At 41.3% G+C, this 18,259-nt stretch overlaps 1 protein-coding gene across 2 annotated transcripts in view; it reads right to left on the minus strand.

The window, feature by feature from the left end:
- Nucleotides 1–3,083: 3,083 nt before the first annotated feature.
- MBTPS2 (membrane bound transcription factor peptidase, site 2) overlaps nt 3,084–18,259 on the minus strand; it is a 41,774-nt gene continuing 26,598 nt past the window's right edge. The window contains exons 10-11 of one of the 2 annotated variants that reach the window (XM_054654802.2): nt 10,328–10,403; nt 3,084–9,013 (exon numbers count right to left, since the gene is read on the minus strand). In XM_054654802.2, the coding sequence (XP_054510777.1) occupies nt 8,791–9,013; nt 10,328–10,403 (299 nt within the window). In that variant the 3' untranslated portion in view covers nt 3,084–8,790. Of the gene's footprint in view, nt 9,048–10,296; nt 10,404–18,259 lie in introns of both variants that reach the window. The other variant, XM_077172408.1, reaches the window with a different exon arrangement.

Below are 18,259 nucleotides of genomic sequence, written 5' to 3' on the forward strand. Positions count from 1 at the left end.
AGTGAATTTTATTGTAAAAAGCACACTATGCAAGTTTGGGTTCCTCATTTTTCCTTCCTTCAGCACTGCAGCATGTTTAGCACTGCAAGTGCCAGAACATTTCCAAGGTATAAATTCAAGCATCTAATAAAGAGCAGTAAACAGTCAAAGTGAAGGAAAAAAAAAATGTTGGTATAACCAGTGGCAAGTACCCAGGAACTTGTGGTTTATAATGCACATTCATAATCTTTGTTGATTTTGCAGCAGTGGTAGAGATACAGGTGGTTTGGCCAAGTATCTGCTAGTTATTCAAATAGCTACAGGAATGAAAACAGAGCCAAGGGGCAAAACATTAAAAAAAATTATTTTCTTAATAATTGCATTTGTAAGGTTAACTCATGCTGAAGGGGGACTGTGGAAACAGGAGGAGAAAAGTTCTGACTTTGCATCTAGACTAACTGAAAGTCAGATTGGTCCTGATCCTCAGTCAGGGAGAGGGACAAAACTCTGAAGTCTTAACACCCTGAACTGCTGTCTGGAAGGACAGGCTTTTATTGCCTCTCTGATCTTGCTACCAATGTGTTTCTACCAATGACTGAAGTTAGTTCTATTGCAGGTCAGCTCTATGTATGCTTCAATGGAAAAAAACCAAACAGTAAAAATGCTTACTGTGGAGTTATTAATGATTCTGTAAATGAACAAACCACCTCTCTCTACCACTGCCTTCCCTCACTTTATCCCATTTTTAACTGTAAGTCTCATCTCTTTTCTCCTGCAAGTTAAATCCAGTCAAATGCACAGTTGTGGCACTTGGCAGAGATGATCACAGCCCCCTCACATGCCTTGTCTCTACCTGGTGCCTCCACAGCCTGAGACTGATGGGATTTTCCTCAGAACATCAGCTTTCCTTTTTCTTGCTGTAGGTAAGGCAGCAACACTAATTTCTGCTGCTTCCAGGCCTCAGGTCAGTGCAGGAGGAGAATGAATGTATTCTGCTAGCCCGACTTTTGTAACAGTCTGGATCACACTATTCTGCATAAACAGAAAAGCTTAGATGAATTTTATGTCAGATATACTTACTCAAGAAGCCTCACAGTCTACTGTAATTCATGAGCCAAAATGAAAAAAATGCAAGGAAGGAAAGGAATCTGTTTGGCTTGATTTGTTGCCCACGTGCAAGCATCTGGTGTGATACAAAATGCCCTCAGGTACCTCTCCAAGTATCCAGCAGCTGGTCCAGAATGTCTTTGATCTCCAGTAGGGTCTCACCCACATCTGGAAGCCCCATGTGTAGGTCTCAGAAACCCTGGGACTCATCCACCAGGAGACAAAAGGAGACAAGTGGGGGATGAGTTTCAAAATGTTCTTTCAAGTCAGATTTTTAACCTAAGAACACCTTAGGATATCTCAGACCACAACAGATGCCTGCGTGGGCAACTGAATCAAATTCAGTTGGTTTGGGGAAATTAAAAAAAATATCTGGTAATATTCTAATAGATGTCCTCAAAGAGCCATGAAAGGTGAAAGGACAGGAACTTTTGTAATGCAATAGCAAGTTAAAAGGATGGCATTAAAAAGAAAAAAAGGAAAAAAGTATTTATTTTCAGTTTGGAAGATTCCTTTGAGGGGGAAATAAAACGGATGTAGGACCATGTGTTTTCAAGACAGGCAGAAGTGGCAGTGATATAGTATGCAGCCACTAATATACTTGCAAAGAACTAAAAAGAGGTAGAACTGATCATAAATGTAAATAATATGATACACAATTGGTAATAATATCCAACTATATTTCAACAACAGCAGAGCCTTAAAAGTATGAAAGCAAACACCAGGCCCACATCTCTCTGAGGTAAAAAAAGGGGAAAATTTTAGTCCAGCTACATTTATCAGCTTAGTCCTCATAAATGTTGTGAATTATCTGTTTACCACCGTAAGATTAGAATCAAACCTTAAATTTTATTTTGTTGTGTAGGTCATATCAGAAGATCATAAAAATACTTTAAAATATTTAAGTGAGTTCAGTGCATACAGATCTACTGCAGGTATTTAGGAATGCTTCTGTGCTTGGTGGTTCAAGCTGGTATGATCACAGGAAGAATTATATTCAGCTTTCTTTATAAAGTTACTAGCAATTAGACTCATAGATACAGGGTTTCTTTTTAAATTTTAGCCTGAAATTACATTAGTAAATAAGGCAATATTCCTTAGGATATAATTGATTGTTTTTCCAGATTACAAGAGGAACATACCTCATCACAATAAAGGATAAGCTTTTCAAAACCAACTGAAAAACCTCAGAACTCTCCTAAAAGCTTACATGCTTCAGAAAAAAAAATGCTATTGTATCTAGCTTTAACATGGGTAAGAGGAAAGGGATCTCATCTCCTCATGCCAGAAAAATGCAATTCAGAAAATTGCAAAAACTGCATAGCAACCTATCTGGGAAATCCTACCAATGTGTCCAATCTGTGCTTTGTGTCCATTTCTCATGGCAATCTTTTATCTGGGAACAAAGCCACAATTGCTGAAAGAGCTCTGCTTGTATAAAGTAACAGCGTGTCCAATAGGCAACAAAGGCTGGCTCAGTTCTCAGAACAAATAACCTGGCTGGCTCCAGATGAGCTTGCTCAAGGAACAGCAACAACACTTCCCTCCCACACAGAGCTGGGTGCCAGCACAGCCCAGACACCACCTGGATACCCAAGGAAACCTGTCCAGAACCAGGGGATGTGCCCAGCTCTGGGATAAACAAATCAGAGGTTGTCATATGGGAGTTCACCTTTGAAGAGCTGACGTTCTAAGTTCTTCACACAGGACTGGCCAGAGCAGTGGTTTTGCTTACCTTGATGATGACATCCAGCATCCAATATTTCAACTACTACTTACTGTGATAAGATGATAAATAAGGGACAGTAAAGTTATAGTTATTATTATTTTTAGGTGGTCAGATACTGAAAAGGATGGTGTATCTTGTTGGTACCCAGAGAGAATATAGGCATCACATATGAAGAGAACAGAATATATGACAGAATATTAGTGGCAATTGCCACTAATAAGGAATTATGTCACTCTACCTTATTTTTAAAAACAGACTTAAGCACATCAACAATCAGACAATGAATTTATTTGCAGGATACATTTATCATACATAGAAAACAATACTTATTGTTTGGTTAATTAAATAGAGAAAAAAGCAAAACAAAACCACAATACATTATTCAGTGTTCCATATATTTGTTAGCTGACATTTTCAAAATGAAGCTTTCTTTTTTTCCTGTCTTTTAAAAAACCCATGATCATGAACAATGCATAGTGGGAACAAAGGGTCTAGAAATCTAACATTCCACAGCTGTGAGTCAGTGTGAAAAATAAGGCCATGTAGAAGGAAAAAAAAATCCCACAGTGAATTTCTAAACAATACATATTCCATTGACAGGCTTCAGATAAGATCAACTGAGTATATGAAATCTAAAAACAAAGCAATGTAAGGAAAAGATGAATTTAAAATATTAACAAACAACTTGGAAATAGATTTTCCAAATAGGCTTGGAAATAGCCTCCAAACCTTCAACCAGAATCAATGAAGATCAATTATACTATGATGCTACAAAAACCATCCCAGGATGAACATCCAGAGGTGAGAAATACCCAAGTCCATTTTACAAAATATGCTTCAACTACTCATGCTACTTATCAGCACATATTTATTGAAGGAATGACAAAGTGTTAAGAAAAAAAGTTTGACCACCAGTCACTGAATGATTCAGTGAAGGGCTGGAAAACCTATCTTCCTGCTCTGAAATGTTAATTACAAGTTCTTTTCAGGTTTCATGACAATGTAAATGGAATGAAAGGAATTGCAGTGTCATATCCTGCTCTTTGTTCCTGTCCTTTCACACCAGGTCAGCAGTGTGAAAGTTTCATACAGCTGCCATGAACTCAGTCCTTCACTGCCCTTAAACGCTGCCATCTGCTCTTCACATGATGGAGTGGATGAGCCCAAGGACCAGAAGTCACAGAGCTGCTGTTTTGGGGCAGTCCCCAGTGCAATGTTCCCAAATGCTGCATTGTGCAGGGTGTGTATCCCAGGTAACTCAGTCACATTAAATAACTAATTAGTAGAACACGTCACATGAAGTTCAGGATCAAGAGGGTATAAAATATTTGCCAATATTGGGTCTTACTTGTGTCAAGTTTCAAGATTCCTTCCTCACAAAATTACAAGAACAAAGCTGAGGCAAGACTGCTTGTGGAAATTGGTCTGAATGCAGGTGTACAGAAAGCATATTTTACAAGTAACTACTAATATCTAGAGTTTAACTCACATATTTTAAAAACAGTTAAATACAGACAAGGCTATATAAACCTTTATAAGCCTTCTTCATCTGTCATTAGTGATATCCAGATCTGTATGAAAGCTCTGAATTTGTAAGACAAACGTAATTTATTTAAAAAATATTCCTACAGGTCACCCTTTGACATCATGTAAAATGTATGGGAAGCTAGGGGAATGCTGGGATTGCTCATGTGCTAAACTGAACAAAACATATCCTTATTAAAAGAAAGCTGAAACATCCTGACTGCCATGGAGAGTTCTGTCCTGAAAACTTTATTTCTTCACTATGCTCTGCAGAGCCTTGTTCATCCCAGTTCTCCAGAACAGCACAAACAGCAGCAGTAAAGAGTGAAGGCTGACCTTTTTTAGTTGCCCTGAAAAAGCTGTGTTTACCATGCTTGTAGCTGAGGCTTCACAGAAATAAAAAACATGCTTTAAACATCAGCTGAACAAAACTCATGCAGCTGTGGTTACATCATGAACCCACCACTTGTCTTCTGTTAATAAAGAAGTTAAGAATTGCTTTTGGGAAAAAAACACAAGTTTCTCTTTTTAAATCCAGAGAAAACCATAGAGAGAATTCACAGAGAGGTGGAAAAAGAAAAACAAAAGCCTACATTGCAAGATATGGAGGATTGCTGTAAGCTATCCCTAAAAAAGCACTAATCCATCCTATGGCTATGTATGTATCTCTTATACAAATGTATGTATGTACACATATCCACAAATAGAATATATTTCTACATATCCACAAATGTAGAATTATCACATTAACTGTTAACATGGTTGTCACAAAAACTAATAACATGATCGTTTCATTCTAAATAAAAAGGATGAGTTAACACATTTTCCACTGTGGCTCATAATTTGGGATGACTAATCTGCAAGTTTGCCTATACTTTTTCTACTGAAGCCTCTTTCATTTAATTTGTACAGAAGCAAGCTGCTTTTAAATTCCCAAGTTAGCAAAGAGCATGTAACGTCCCCCATGCTAAGGAGTTTTCCATTTTCATGTCATATCATGCACTATCAGAAAATGCTATGTAAATATTTGCTGATATAAAAAACAACTTCATTTAAAAAAAGTAGAACAATGATTATAATTATGGAATTCTTCTGGAAATTTTCAAACAAAAGCTAAGTATAACATTTCTGAATATTAGACATTACTTTTTCCATCTGATACAGATTTAAAATGCATAGTATATACATAAATAATAGCAGCCATCCAATCTTTAAGAGTGCTGTTTTATAGTCCAGTCAATATGCCCTAAAATTATATTGCTGGATTCTGTATTAAAGATTCTGAGGGGCTAATCAGAATAAAATGTAGAAGGATTTAATTTAAAGACTTCCTATTTTTACAAAAACAAAACACACATCAGAAATGCTGATGTAAAAATCCAACACACAAAAATCACTCTGTACTTTTGTGTTTTCTCTTGCTAAATAAATGGCCAAAACCCAAGGAAAAATTGTCCCAGTAAGTGTAAATATGGCACATGCTTATCAGAATGTAATCCATATGTCAGGATTATAGAGAATGAAATGGACCCACTGAACAACTTCTTCTTAAGAGAGTAGTCCAACCTGACTATTACCTTTGTCTACACTAATCTAAGATGTGCTGGGTCACCATTCATACTCAAGTTTGCCTAAAGTCTTGATCTAAAGAACCTGTACATGCCTCATTCAACCCTTACTCAGTCAAATTTTAGCATGTGGAGAAATGGACTCATGAATTATTTTTAAGCACTTCTAGTCCTCTCTCTTCCATACAAGGTATCTAGGGTCTTTACAGTGCACTAGTGGGTCTGTTTTGCTAAAGCCATGTCTTCTCCACCCTCTTCTTCCTTATGAGGTCAGACACAGACTTAAGTTCTACTCAGTAGAACTGTGGCTTTCACTGACTGTGTAAAGTACACTGGCTTTAGCTTCATTTGATAAAACTTCATGTTTAGCTTCATTTGATAAAACTTCATACTAAACTTCATTTAGTAGCACACTAAATAACCAGGAACAGCCAGCAAGCCTCACTATAGCAGATGAAATTTGTGCATGTCAATTCCGAAGCTTTGGGTTTTCCCAAATCTGTTGCCTACATTTCCATGAGAGGCACTATACTAAAGGATTGTTCCAAGCCATTGTAGTCAACATGAATAAATAAATATCAAACTTGACATGTTTTGAAAGTAAATATCCTGTCTTACTAAACTACCTTAAAACTTCTAAATCCAAAATAATTTTTTGCACTGTAGATTGGATGATACAGAGGAAAGTGTTAAAGAGCCACTGAAAGGAAGAGCTCAGATCAGTAAACAGCCACTGAGGTGAGAGGGCAGTCTGGAACAGTCTCAGAGCCAGGCCTTGTGCAAGGACCAGGCTGCTCCTGTCCTCCTGCCCACTGAGGGATGGCAGAGTGGCCCATCTGCTACTCTGAAACCTCTCTGTGTTTCCAGGAGTGATGACAAGTTAGACTTACAGGGTGTAGTTTGCTTTTCCTTTCTTGCACTTTGTTTTACTTTTAGTGGTCCCCAAAGGGGCCAGCTCACATTGGACTGAAGGATTCACCCTCTCCTACCAGGATCAAACCCAATTTGCCTGGGTTGAAATGACTGAAAAGGAGAGGCACAGGCCAGCCACCCCACAGAGGTGAACTTCAAGGGTCCACCCAGCCTGTGGCAGCACTGGAAGGGGATGTAAACTAGCCAACAACAAATAAATAAACATGGTTTCTCATTACTGCTTGCATCATTGTAGGAAAGGAGTGCATCTGAAGTGTGAAAGCTACTGTGCAAAAGTACACATCAGTGGGCAAATGCAAACATAACAGAGCTATGAATTTGTGCAGCAACACCAGGAACTGGGCTCAGCCCCCCTTTGAAATTACCCAGGCTTTCACCTCAAGTGCCAGAAGAATCTATTTTACCTGGTCCTGGATGTTTCAGTGCTCCCTGCAAGCCAGGATCTGTGAGCTTAGGTTCCACTTCAGTTCCTGGTAGAAAGGTCATTTCTGTAAAGGAACTCTGAGCTGCAGCAGCTCCTATGGGGAACACTGTATGTATGAGGCAGAACTTGCAGGGTATTTTTCTAAAATTTTCTATTTCAAATATTTAGGCTCCCAAACCAGAGCATTTTTGTTTAGATATCAGCCTATATTGAGGCAAGGCTCTGACTGAACCTGGTTTAGATAAACTAGGCAATATATCACAGGAGGAAAAGACATGAAATATATAATCCTTTTGGGTACAAAACATTGTAAACCTAAAGAACTTCAAAGCACATCAGACATACTTCAGTCAGTAAAACACTGACTGTCCTTTCACTATTGATTTAAGAACAAGGATATGGTCTGTATTCATCTCAGAAAGCAAAGCCAAATGTTTAAATAGTTCAAGTCACGATCATATTCTTCCTCTAAATAATTCATATCTAAGACAAGCTAAATATCATTGTTAGCTATCTTTGAACAGAATGAATCCTAGCAAAGGAAAATTACACTTTGAAATATAGAAAACCATCAGTGAGTTACTGTACATATTGCATGCATAGCATTAGAAGATAGACACCATAAAAACAATAGGTTTCACTTTCAACTGTTAACAGGTAGAATACAGTATTATTTTCTGAGTAAAACACCACAAACATTACATATCACTTAGGAAAACTCTGCACAGCATACTTCAGCACTCAGGAACTAAATTTCGGTTATCTTGTAGCTATTGCTGACAAATATTGCCTTTAAAAAAACTTCAGCTGTGTCTGATAACATACAACTGAAAGTGTAAGCAACACAAACATGTGGGCTTTGTTATCCTCCCACATGCTTCATTTTTAGCAGACATTGGCACTCCTCATCTACATCCTGAGGACAACATTCCTCCAGTCATTTTGGCCAGGTGGAAAGGAAAGCCATTAACCCAAATGGCTGCTCTCTCCCCATTAATACATGGTAAGCATTTACCTAGCTTTTCCCCATTTTGAGACCAGACTTTAGGGCTTCTTAAAATCCAGTTTGGTAGAATACCAGACTAAAAAAAACCAAAACAAGTCACTGAAGACTATGCTGATTGAGAAATTATCAGAGCCCACACAGACAATTATTTAAATTATAAAATAAAACTGGTTTTTTATCCCACTTTACAAATGTTTGAGGCAAAATAATTCCCTTATTTTGAAATCTGAATTAATGAAGTCTGATTTTTTCCTATGAAATCTTAAATGAAATTTCTCCAGAATGAATACAGTGCTTAAAGAGTAAATAAAAAGGCCCCTACTTTTTCCTACTACATTTCCCATGACCACAGGCATGGTGCTATAAAGTTTTAAATTAAAACAGCAACCACAGTTGAAAGTTGTTCTTTCAGTGTCATATTAAGGGAATTATTTCAATCTCAGTACTGGACACATTTTAAAATGTAATGTATTCATTATTTCTGTGTACTTTGAGAACTGATGGAAAAATATCCGATGTTCTATCGCGCCGTCACCATCCAAAGTCCCAGTGCAACATTGGCAGCCAAAAGAGCACTCCCAGCAAGCAAAATCAAAAAGCCAACAAGCTCTCTGTTTTGTTTTTCTACAATTAGGGAGCTCAGTGTGGCTTCCAGGAAAGAATTTAATATCCACTGACCATCCAAAGCGAAGCAGGGTACAGCGTTGATAACTGCCAGTGCTCCTGATAGTGAGATGAGGTACCTGGTTGAATGTAGTTAAGGTTCATTGCAAGTATCTCAGAAAATGTTAAAAAAAAGTAATAGAAAATAAAGATATATGTATTGTATTTCTAGTATGCAGAGAGAGACATACAAAGATTATTTTTCTAGCTACCATTCTGTTTCACAGAAATCATGTGAGTAAAATCAGCTTTATGCCATAACATACCCACTCAGGGAACTGCCTTTACAGATTTTTATTTTTTAAGAGCTAAGTTTGGATACTTAAACCTGCACTCCTCACAATTTGAGTGAAAGCAGGAGACAGCAAAACCACCATCTTCTTTGCTTGCTTTGTGTGGTTTTGGAGGAAGGTTATAGCTCTGACACCATGTCTGATCTAAGAAGGTATTCTAGACCCAAGTATGAAATCATGATTAGGAATATTTTCCAAAACACACCCTAGTAAATGACTAGAATATCATCAGAAATCTGACCTATCTCTCCTACTTACCTGTTAGCCAGAAAAGCTGAGTGGATTTATGTACATGTGTATGCATGTGGGACTGAGGCACGGGCAGGTAAATTTGACTGCTGGTTAAAGGCTTGCTAACTGCAGTACCTACCTCCATCCTGAATGGCCTGGCAAGAACACACAGTCAGAAAGCAGCTGGGGCAGAGTGAACCTTGATGTGCTCTCAGAAAACAGGAGCTTATGTGGTACCTTTCCTCTGCTTCTATGGACTTGTTATTAAACTGAACTACACAGTTTAGTTATTCTATGGCCATGCGTAAACATTTCAGTTCCTATGGCCAAGGATTCCTAGATTACCCACATTCAAGTCTACTATCTATAAGTATGTGTATATATATAACCTTGTTCATTAATAAGCAAGAGCTGATTGAATTATCCTATTCAACAGCTATTCTATTTTCTTTTGAAGAAAAAAAAAAAAAAACAAAAACAAAACTGCCATATCCTCTTATTTAGTTCAGTATAATGACACAAAAATAATAAAACTCTGATATTGCAAAGCTAGCAAGCACACAGCTTTTTTCCTGACTTAAATTCAGGCTTACTTTGGCTTTCTTGTCACATCTGTTAAGGCTCACCCTCAAGAGTTAAAAAAAGCACTGACCAAAAATATGCTCTTAATCACAAGAAAGTGAGAGATTTCATTTTTAGCTTGGCACATGGACAATAATCAATGCAGAGATGGGATAAAGATGTCAAATCTCTACAGAAATATTTTAGGGCATCCTGTCTAAAATGACATCCAACTGAAGTTTTGTAGGTCACTAAATTCTGAACAGTTCCCTTCTTACCTTAAAAGAACAAACGTACTTCAAAGGATACTTGCAAAATGTCTCTATCACCACAGGCAGATCGATACTTAGAAAGTTTTGTCGTGGTACAAAACTGCTGAGACTTACTGAAATGAAAATACACAAAGCATGAAAAGTCATTCCAGGGTTATAACATTATGAATTTTAGATTACAATTTAGCAGAAAAATCACATGTAAAATGACCCTCTTCCAGGACAAATAATCAATCTCAATAAGGGTTTGATTGGGTTTTTTTGTTTTTACAGGAGTGCAGCTATTATATTTTTCTTAAACATGGCCACTGTCACAGTAAAGTCACTACACAAAGCACTATTAGCATTTCAGTAAAACTAGATCTAAAATACATATTTTCAGAGGCATCTTTAGTCATAAAGACTCCACTGTATGATTCCAGTATTTTTCAAAGAAAAGAGATTATAGTTACTAGACTTTTTCAACATATGCAGTCCACATGCATACAGTGGGTGCACACAGTGGGTGTATTTTTTGGCCAGAAAAAAATTTCTCTGGCAGTACCTGCAGAAGATCCCCCTAACCTGAAGCTGATCTCATGGTGTACAGGAGAGGGGGAGATGGGGAGCAGAATTCTGGAGTCCCTCTGAGAAAGCAAAGGCTACGAGAGGATTCACAGCTGCATCACAGTGTGCCAGTTAGCTGATGCCTCAGGTTTTAGCTTTTTTATTTTTCAGATTCTGTACTGCTTCAGTGTGTAGTTCTGAGCTTCACATTTGGGGATGGTAAGCTCTCTTCACAGAGCAGGCAGACAAAACAATTCCTTCTCTAGCTGGGGACCAAGGACAACAGACCCAAATCTCAGGCCCAAGAGCATAAACAGTGGAATGAAGAGAGAAAATCAAGCAGTATAGGACTTCATAATCTAAAGCTATAATTGGACAATTAACTCCAATATGCCAATGAACCAGAACTTACAAAAGTGGGAGACCTTGTGACCAGTCATCCATTTTGTGACCATTTTAGGTTCATCTTGGGTGTAGCCCTGGCTGGCCTCTTGTACTGCCTGAGGTGTATCCACTGAGGCCTTTTAATAAATCCCTACTTTATTCTTTAACTCTGTCTAGCCTCTGTTCTAGATCAGCCTTCACAGGGCATCATAGCCAGTACATAAATAGCTTCTCTTCTGTGTTCAGATGATAAGTGACTTCAAGATATAGCTTGGTGCAACTCAAAAACCTGGAGGTGGGACTTGGCATCCTTAAAAATAGTGACTGGAAAATTGCAGTGTCAAGGACCACATGATCTTGAATACTTTATTACGGTACAAACTGTTCTTTGAAGGTGTACATGAACCTTCGGTAGACTGCATGTCCAGTGTTTCTGAGAGATTCTTCAAGGCAAGTGCAGTAGTTTGAGACCTGCCAGAAGGCACTATGTTAGTACAGGGATGTTCCACCCATTCTGGGTCTGCCAGCACCAGGGACCATTTGAGAACCATTCTGTGATAGCTGCAAGAAAAATGCCTTTCCTACTAAAAGGAAGGCACAGCAGGCTCGTATCCCCAGAAGGAAGAGGCTAGAGTAAATTAGTGCAGAATTAGAAAACCACCTTGAGAATAAACTTGCAGAGAATCACCAATACTCTCTGTCTTTAAAGAATGACTTTAGATGTGAGTTGCTAGCCACAATGGCCTGAATTTTCCCTACCTATGTGGAGAATAGTTATAACCATAAGAAATACATACCTCACAGAGATATTGAAAGGCAAGAGTTCAAATCCCACTCAGTACAAACACCCCTTGGGAAAGGAACTTCCAAGGGCAGTTTAACCCACCCTTGGAGAAATTTTAACCATAGGCTAAGAGAACACTAGGAACATAACATACCAAAAGTAGTGCTAAGTATGTCTTCCTTAAGAGTGAGATCAGATTTCTTCAGGTTCACTAAAGAATTCAAGGACACAGTAACAAAGACAGGGGAAAGCAGTTCTAAAGTCACATAAGGCAGAGAATTATTGTCCATTCAGCCGTATAAAGACATTTTCTTCTGTTAATAGATGCTCTTCTGAGAAGTCCAGCCAACAAACACACCATGGGTTGGAAAGATATGGACAGCAAGGAGACCCAAAAAAAGAATGGGCTTGGTGTGGCAGCAAGCAGAGAGCTATTCAGTATCCAAACTGCCAGTGTGCTTGGAAGTCATGTTTTTGCTTAAAGTTTAAGACTGACCTTTGACTTAGGGGAACTGAGACAAAATAAGTCTGTTGGATGACAGAGTGAAGACCACAACAGACAGAAATCCTGGACACCACCCAGCTCAGAAAGTCAAGTCAATCACAGAATCATAGAATGGTTAGGGTAGGAAGGGACCTTAAACATCATTCTGTTCCAACCTCCCTGGCACCAGCAGGAACATCTACTAGACCAGGTTGCTCAAAACCCCATCCAGCCTTGCCTTGAACACTACCAGGGATGGGCCAGCCACCATTTCTATAGGCAACATGTTTCAGTGCCTCACCATGTTTAGCGAAGAATTTCTTCGTTGTATCTAATCTCTTTCTAGAGGAAAGCCTGTATGATAAGCCACTGATTATCAGAGATACAACTGGGAAGTTCTTCGAAACATTCTATGTGTTTTTCAAGCAGTTTTTAGTATCAAGGCATTACAGTAAAAAAATAGTTGAACCACAAAAAAGCCCCAAAGATACAATTTTTTTTCTCTTATACCTATTCTACATATAGAATTACTCAACTAAATGCAATATTTGATTAAAATACTCTTTTAGTCTTATTTTAAAAATTACATTGCTTAACTAAGCAGACACTACAGCCTTCTGCAGCTTGATACAGGGGATTGCCCCAGTGCAGGTGCAGGACCTTGAACTTGGTCTTATTGAACCCCATAAGGGTTCAAGTTTGTTCAGGTCCCATTGGATGGCTTCCCATCCTTCAGGTGTGCCAACTGCACCACTTAGCTTGGCATTGTCTGCAGACTTGTAGAAGGTATACTTGATCCTGCAGCGGGGAGGCCGTGTCCCAGCCCTTGGGTGGGGCTGCCCTATGGGATGTGCTCCCCTGCTTGGGAGGGCAGCTTCCCAGGAGCACCCTGAGTGCCATCCCCACACATGCCCACCCTGGCTGCCTGCTCATTCCAGGGCCATGAGGTCACACAGCCTCATGGTGCTCCACCAGCTCTCCATGAGCACCCTGAGTGCCATCCCCACACGGCCCTGCCCTGGTTGCATGAGACCATGAGGTCACAGAACTCCATGGCACTGCACTGGCCATAAGAACCAACTGCTCAGCCCCCATCCCCAACTGCAGCAGCAGCAGTGTGGTGGAAGAGGGACCATGGCCTTTGTCCAGCGTCTTTTCCTCTCCCTTCTCGTTCTCTTGATGGTCTTGCATTCTCTGGCTGCCAACTATGCTCCACAGAAATCACAGGAAGCAGGTAAGCTGCCAGCACTGGTCTAGCCTTTCATGGGCTAGGGGGGTCTTCTCGCCAGTGCTTTAGTGAAGGTTTCCTCTGTGTGAGCACTCTCCTGTTGAGAGAGTCCCAAGGGTTCATCTCTCCTCCAGGGGTGTTGCACATTGTGCTTGAAGAGTGTTGAACTGCCAGCTCAGAGGTCCCCAGGTCCTCTGCAGCTCTGGCAATCCACTGACATCTGGCTCCCACGTTGTTACCTGACCCCCATCCAGTGCTTCTGTACACAAGAGCAGAAGATCCCAACACACAATGGAAACACTTCTCTGTGCTTGCTTCTAGCTGATTCTCTAGCAGATTCTCTGGCAGCTTGGAAGAAAGATGGTTTGGAGCCCTTGGGCGAGCTTGGAGCATGTAAGTTCTCAATGTCCCTTCCTTTGAAAGAATAATTATCACTAATGTGTCAATAGCTTACTAATGAGCAATTTTCTTTAAGATGTTGAGGCTGATGGCTCACAGAAATCTCCAGCCACCAAGCATATGCATAATCCCACAGGTAAGTTACCTAAAAGAAAGTACATTTACCTTTTAATCTTCCTTCCATGTCAAATGCAACTCATTCATCCCAAGGCCAATGCCAGCCTCTGGCATGGCCAGGTAGTTGCAGTCCTATGGTCAGCACAGGATGGCTGTGTGGCAGCAGGCTCTTTCCCCAGTGCCTGCTCTTGGATGTAGACATCAGAAACTAAGGACATCAGAAACTAAGCTGAGAGTGTGTTAGGTTCAAGACATCTGGATCCCACTGCAGAGAAAATGCAAAACAGGACTCTTGCACAAATATAGCTTCCCCTGCAGCTCCATCCCAGAGCTTGCCCTGAGTACCTAGATGACCAAAGCTACCAAAGTAGCCCCAGACAGGATCCCCCTTATGAGCTGAGGTCCACATTAGTGTTCTGATTCATATATTGGGCAAGGAAGCTAGAGGGAGCCTCCCCATCCTCCTACATCCTCCATGCCTGTGCCATGCTGAGGCTTTACCTGTATCTGCTTTTTGGTAGTACTACCAAAGTCTGGAGAAAAAAAAGAGAATGTGAAAGCTGGTGAATCTCCTCAAGCAGACCAAAAGCATTCAGGTACTGAGCAGTCCTGCTGGGGTCCCTTTTGGGGAAACACATCCTGAAACCTGGGAGTGGCTGCAAGGGGTGCACATGCTGGGGAAAAGGCAGACAGGGAGAGCAAAGCTCAAGTGTTTCCTGTGAAGGCCTGACTCCATCCCCTTGGGGCGTGGGAGCTGGCCCAGAGAGGGAGAATTGCATGTGGAACTTCCTTATGAGTTTTTGCCGAAGAAGTGACTGGCCAAGCAGCAGTGCTCCCCACTCCTGATCATTTGAGCTCTGTTCAGAGGGACAACCATCCCCAAAGGGTGGGAGTATGCCTCCAGGACCAGCACTGGGGGGAAAAGAGAACATTCTGGTGATATCAAACATGCTGCAAGTTCACGAGTGGTAAACAGGCAGCAGACAGGCTAACACTTTGAATTGCTCTGCAGAAAAGGCTGGAGAAACAACCAAACAAGCTCCTAATGCCCACGAGCACATGGAAAGCATTTTCTGTCGTGGAATAGGCTGTATAGTAGGCATAGTGATAGTCGTGCTTGCTGTGACAGCTGGGGTACTGATGTGCTCTCTCGCACTCTGCTGGTGTGGGAGAAAACGGTGAGTCATCAATCCCCTCACAGCTCCTGCTTCCCTCAAAGGCAGCTCACAGCCACAAAGTGCTTCTAGTCAGGCTGCTGTGCAGGATCAAGTTAGTGGTTGGTTGAAAAACTCTGCTGAGGCTTTTGCAGCTGTCAGCAGCTTTAACTGGCCTCTTATTTTCTGGTCTTCTCTTGGGGAGCCTACTTGGACTGGAGCCAGTGTTTGCTCAAATTGAGCCTGCCTGGATAAGAGCAGCTCGCATGAGCGACAGGCAGAGGCAAAACAAAGTCAGGATGAGAAAGAGTGGGGGTAATATTGCTCTAGAAAGCAAGAGATGCATTGGCACCTCCTGCTAACCAGTGAACCTGCCTGGAGGAGCCCTCTGCTTGGTGATGCCTCTGCCAAGGTGTGCCAGCAGCTTCACTCACAGCAGTGAGCCCTGCTAGGTCTGGGCCCTGCTGTGGAGGAGAGTCCCTGTGTCTCACCCACAGCTTAGCCACCTCCTCTCTCCACAGGCAACTCTCTGCTGGAGACCAGCAGGAACGCGCCCACCTGATCACACACTCAGACAGCCAGACCAGTTCACCTGAACCTGCCCTGCCAATGCAGTAGCCCTGAGAAACTCACACATCTAATCCCGGAGCTGTCCCAGTTCCCCTGGCCTCCTTGGCTGCCCTCAAGCAGCTGTGGGAACTGCCCAGCGCTAGCCACAACAGAAACAGCCCCCTCCATCCCCAAACCTGCTGGCCCCGCCCTCTGGACAAAGCTGAAGGTGGGCCTGCCAGGGTAGGGGTTGGGCTGACAGAAACACAACCAACAGCTTCAGGGATTGGCTTTTTGTCTCAATAAAAGGGACAGTCTTCACACAAGTATTTGTATAGTATCAGAATATCCAGAGTTGGAAGGGACTCACAAAGATCATCAAGTCTAACTTCTGGCCCTGCACAAGACATCCCCAGGAGACACACCATGTGCCTGAGAGCATTGTCCAAATGCTGCTTGAACTCGACATGTCAAGCTTGGTGTTTTGACAGTCTCTGTCAAGACTGCTTCCCTGGGGAGCCTGTTCCACTGCCTGACCACCTTCTGGGTGAAGAACCTTCTCCTGATATCTGACCTAAACCTCCCCTGGCACAGTTTCAGGCCATTTCTTGGGGTCCTGTCACTGGTCACCAAGAGAAGAGATCAATGCCTGCCTCTCCACTTCCCCTCATGAATTGGTAGACCATGATGAAGTTTCCTCCAGGCTGAGGAAGTGATCTCAGCTGCTCCTCAAATAGTTTCCATTCTAGACTCTTCCCCTTTTCGTAGCCCTCCTCTGGATGCACTCTAATGCCTTTATATCTTTCTTACATTGTGGCGCCCAAAACTGCCCCCAGCACCTGAGGTGAGGCTGCCCCAGTGCAGAGCAGTGGGACAATCCCCTCCCTTGCCCAGCTGGCAATGCTGTCCCTGATGGCCCCAGGACACAGGTGGCCCTTCTGGCTGCCAGGACACTGCTGGCTCATGTTCAGCTTGCCACTCACCAAGACACCCAGATGTCTTCCTGCAGGGCTGCTCTCCAGCCTTGCATTACCCAGTTTGTCTGTATGCACAGGTCAAGTGATACCCAAAGCAAACAACTTGACAAGTTGAAGGCTGGTATCAGAACATCTGATCAAAACTCCTGTTCATGAGCCAAAATAGCAAAATGGCTGAGACAGCCAGTGTATTCAAAGGTTTCAAAAGACACACACTACAAAACACTGTAGTTTTAAAGCCTGACTGCCTCCTGACAAACACCTAATGACCACTACCATCCTGAACCTGAAATTATGCCTACATTGAGAATGGATCATTGCTCTATTTCCCTCTCTGTTACAATAAAGTGTTGTCACTGACAGCCACTAGAAATGGATCCAAGTTCCAAATCTTGCTGCTGAAGCAAGCTCCAAACACAGAGAAACTCTTCAGGAAGTTGCTGGACTGACCGTTAGAGACTGTAATATTAAGCAATGAATTTTGTGGCTGTAATGGATCAAACCTAATGATAGTGGGCAAATCTGTCCTCTGAAGAGTAACAAAAGAATTACAGAAATTATGTTCTACAGGCTTGTCTTCAAAGACACTGCTGAGAAGAGGTGAACAGTGTGAATGAGCCTGGGTGAGAGAAAACAGTCAATGTTTTCCCACTCTAATTAAACAATTCTTTGACCTGGAAATAACATTTCTTTTGTTGGCTCATGCTAGATGGTGTTGGCAAATATTGAGAAGAATTCACAACAGACACAATTTTAATTGGAAGTGACTTGGAGACTAGGTTGACCAAAGAGCTTTTCAAAACTTCTTCATTGGGGAAAGGGCATGTATGCCATGTAGGAGACAGACAGCATGGCGTGAGATACTTCCGTGTGGTCTCCTGAAGAACTGTATCTGTAATCCTTTAAACCTGGGTTAAAAGCAATGAAGGACCATCCTCAGATAGAAGGGTAAACAAGCATGGAAATACTGAGAGAGCAGGCTGTACCAGAAAGACCTTCACCATGGATTGTTGTTGCTCATAAACATGTCCAAAGCCAGGAAGTGCCTTTTTTATTTTAAAAGACTTGGATACAACAGAAGTAGGAGACTGGCCAAGCTTGAGGAAATGATCTCTAGGTAAGTTCCTTCTTCTTGTGAAGAAAATCTTACAGTTTTGGTCTGTGATGGATAAGAGTAACATTCAGGGATATGATGTTTCCTCACATAGTGTGAATTCCTAGTATAAATCTTAGTCACCAGATTCTTCCCAACCAACAAGGGCCAGAGAAGGAAGCAAAAATGTTGCACTATTAGAAATTACATGAGAGAATAAAACCCCTCATAAATAATAAAGAAGAAACACTGCA

The sequence above is a fragment of the Agelaius phoeniceus genome, chromosome 2, assembly GCF_051311805.1.
Source record: "Agelaius phoeniceus isolate bAgePho1 chromosome 2, bAgePho1.hap1, whole genome shotgun sequence".
Classification (NCBI taxonomy): domain Eukaryota; kingdom Metazoa; phylum Chordata; class Aves; order Passeriformes; family Icteridae; genus Agelaius; species Agelaius phoeniceus.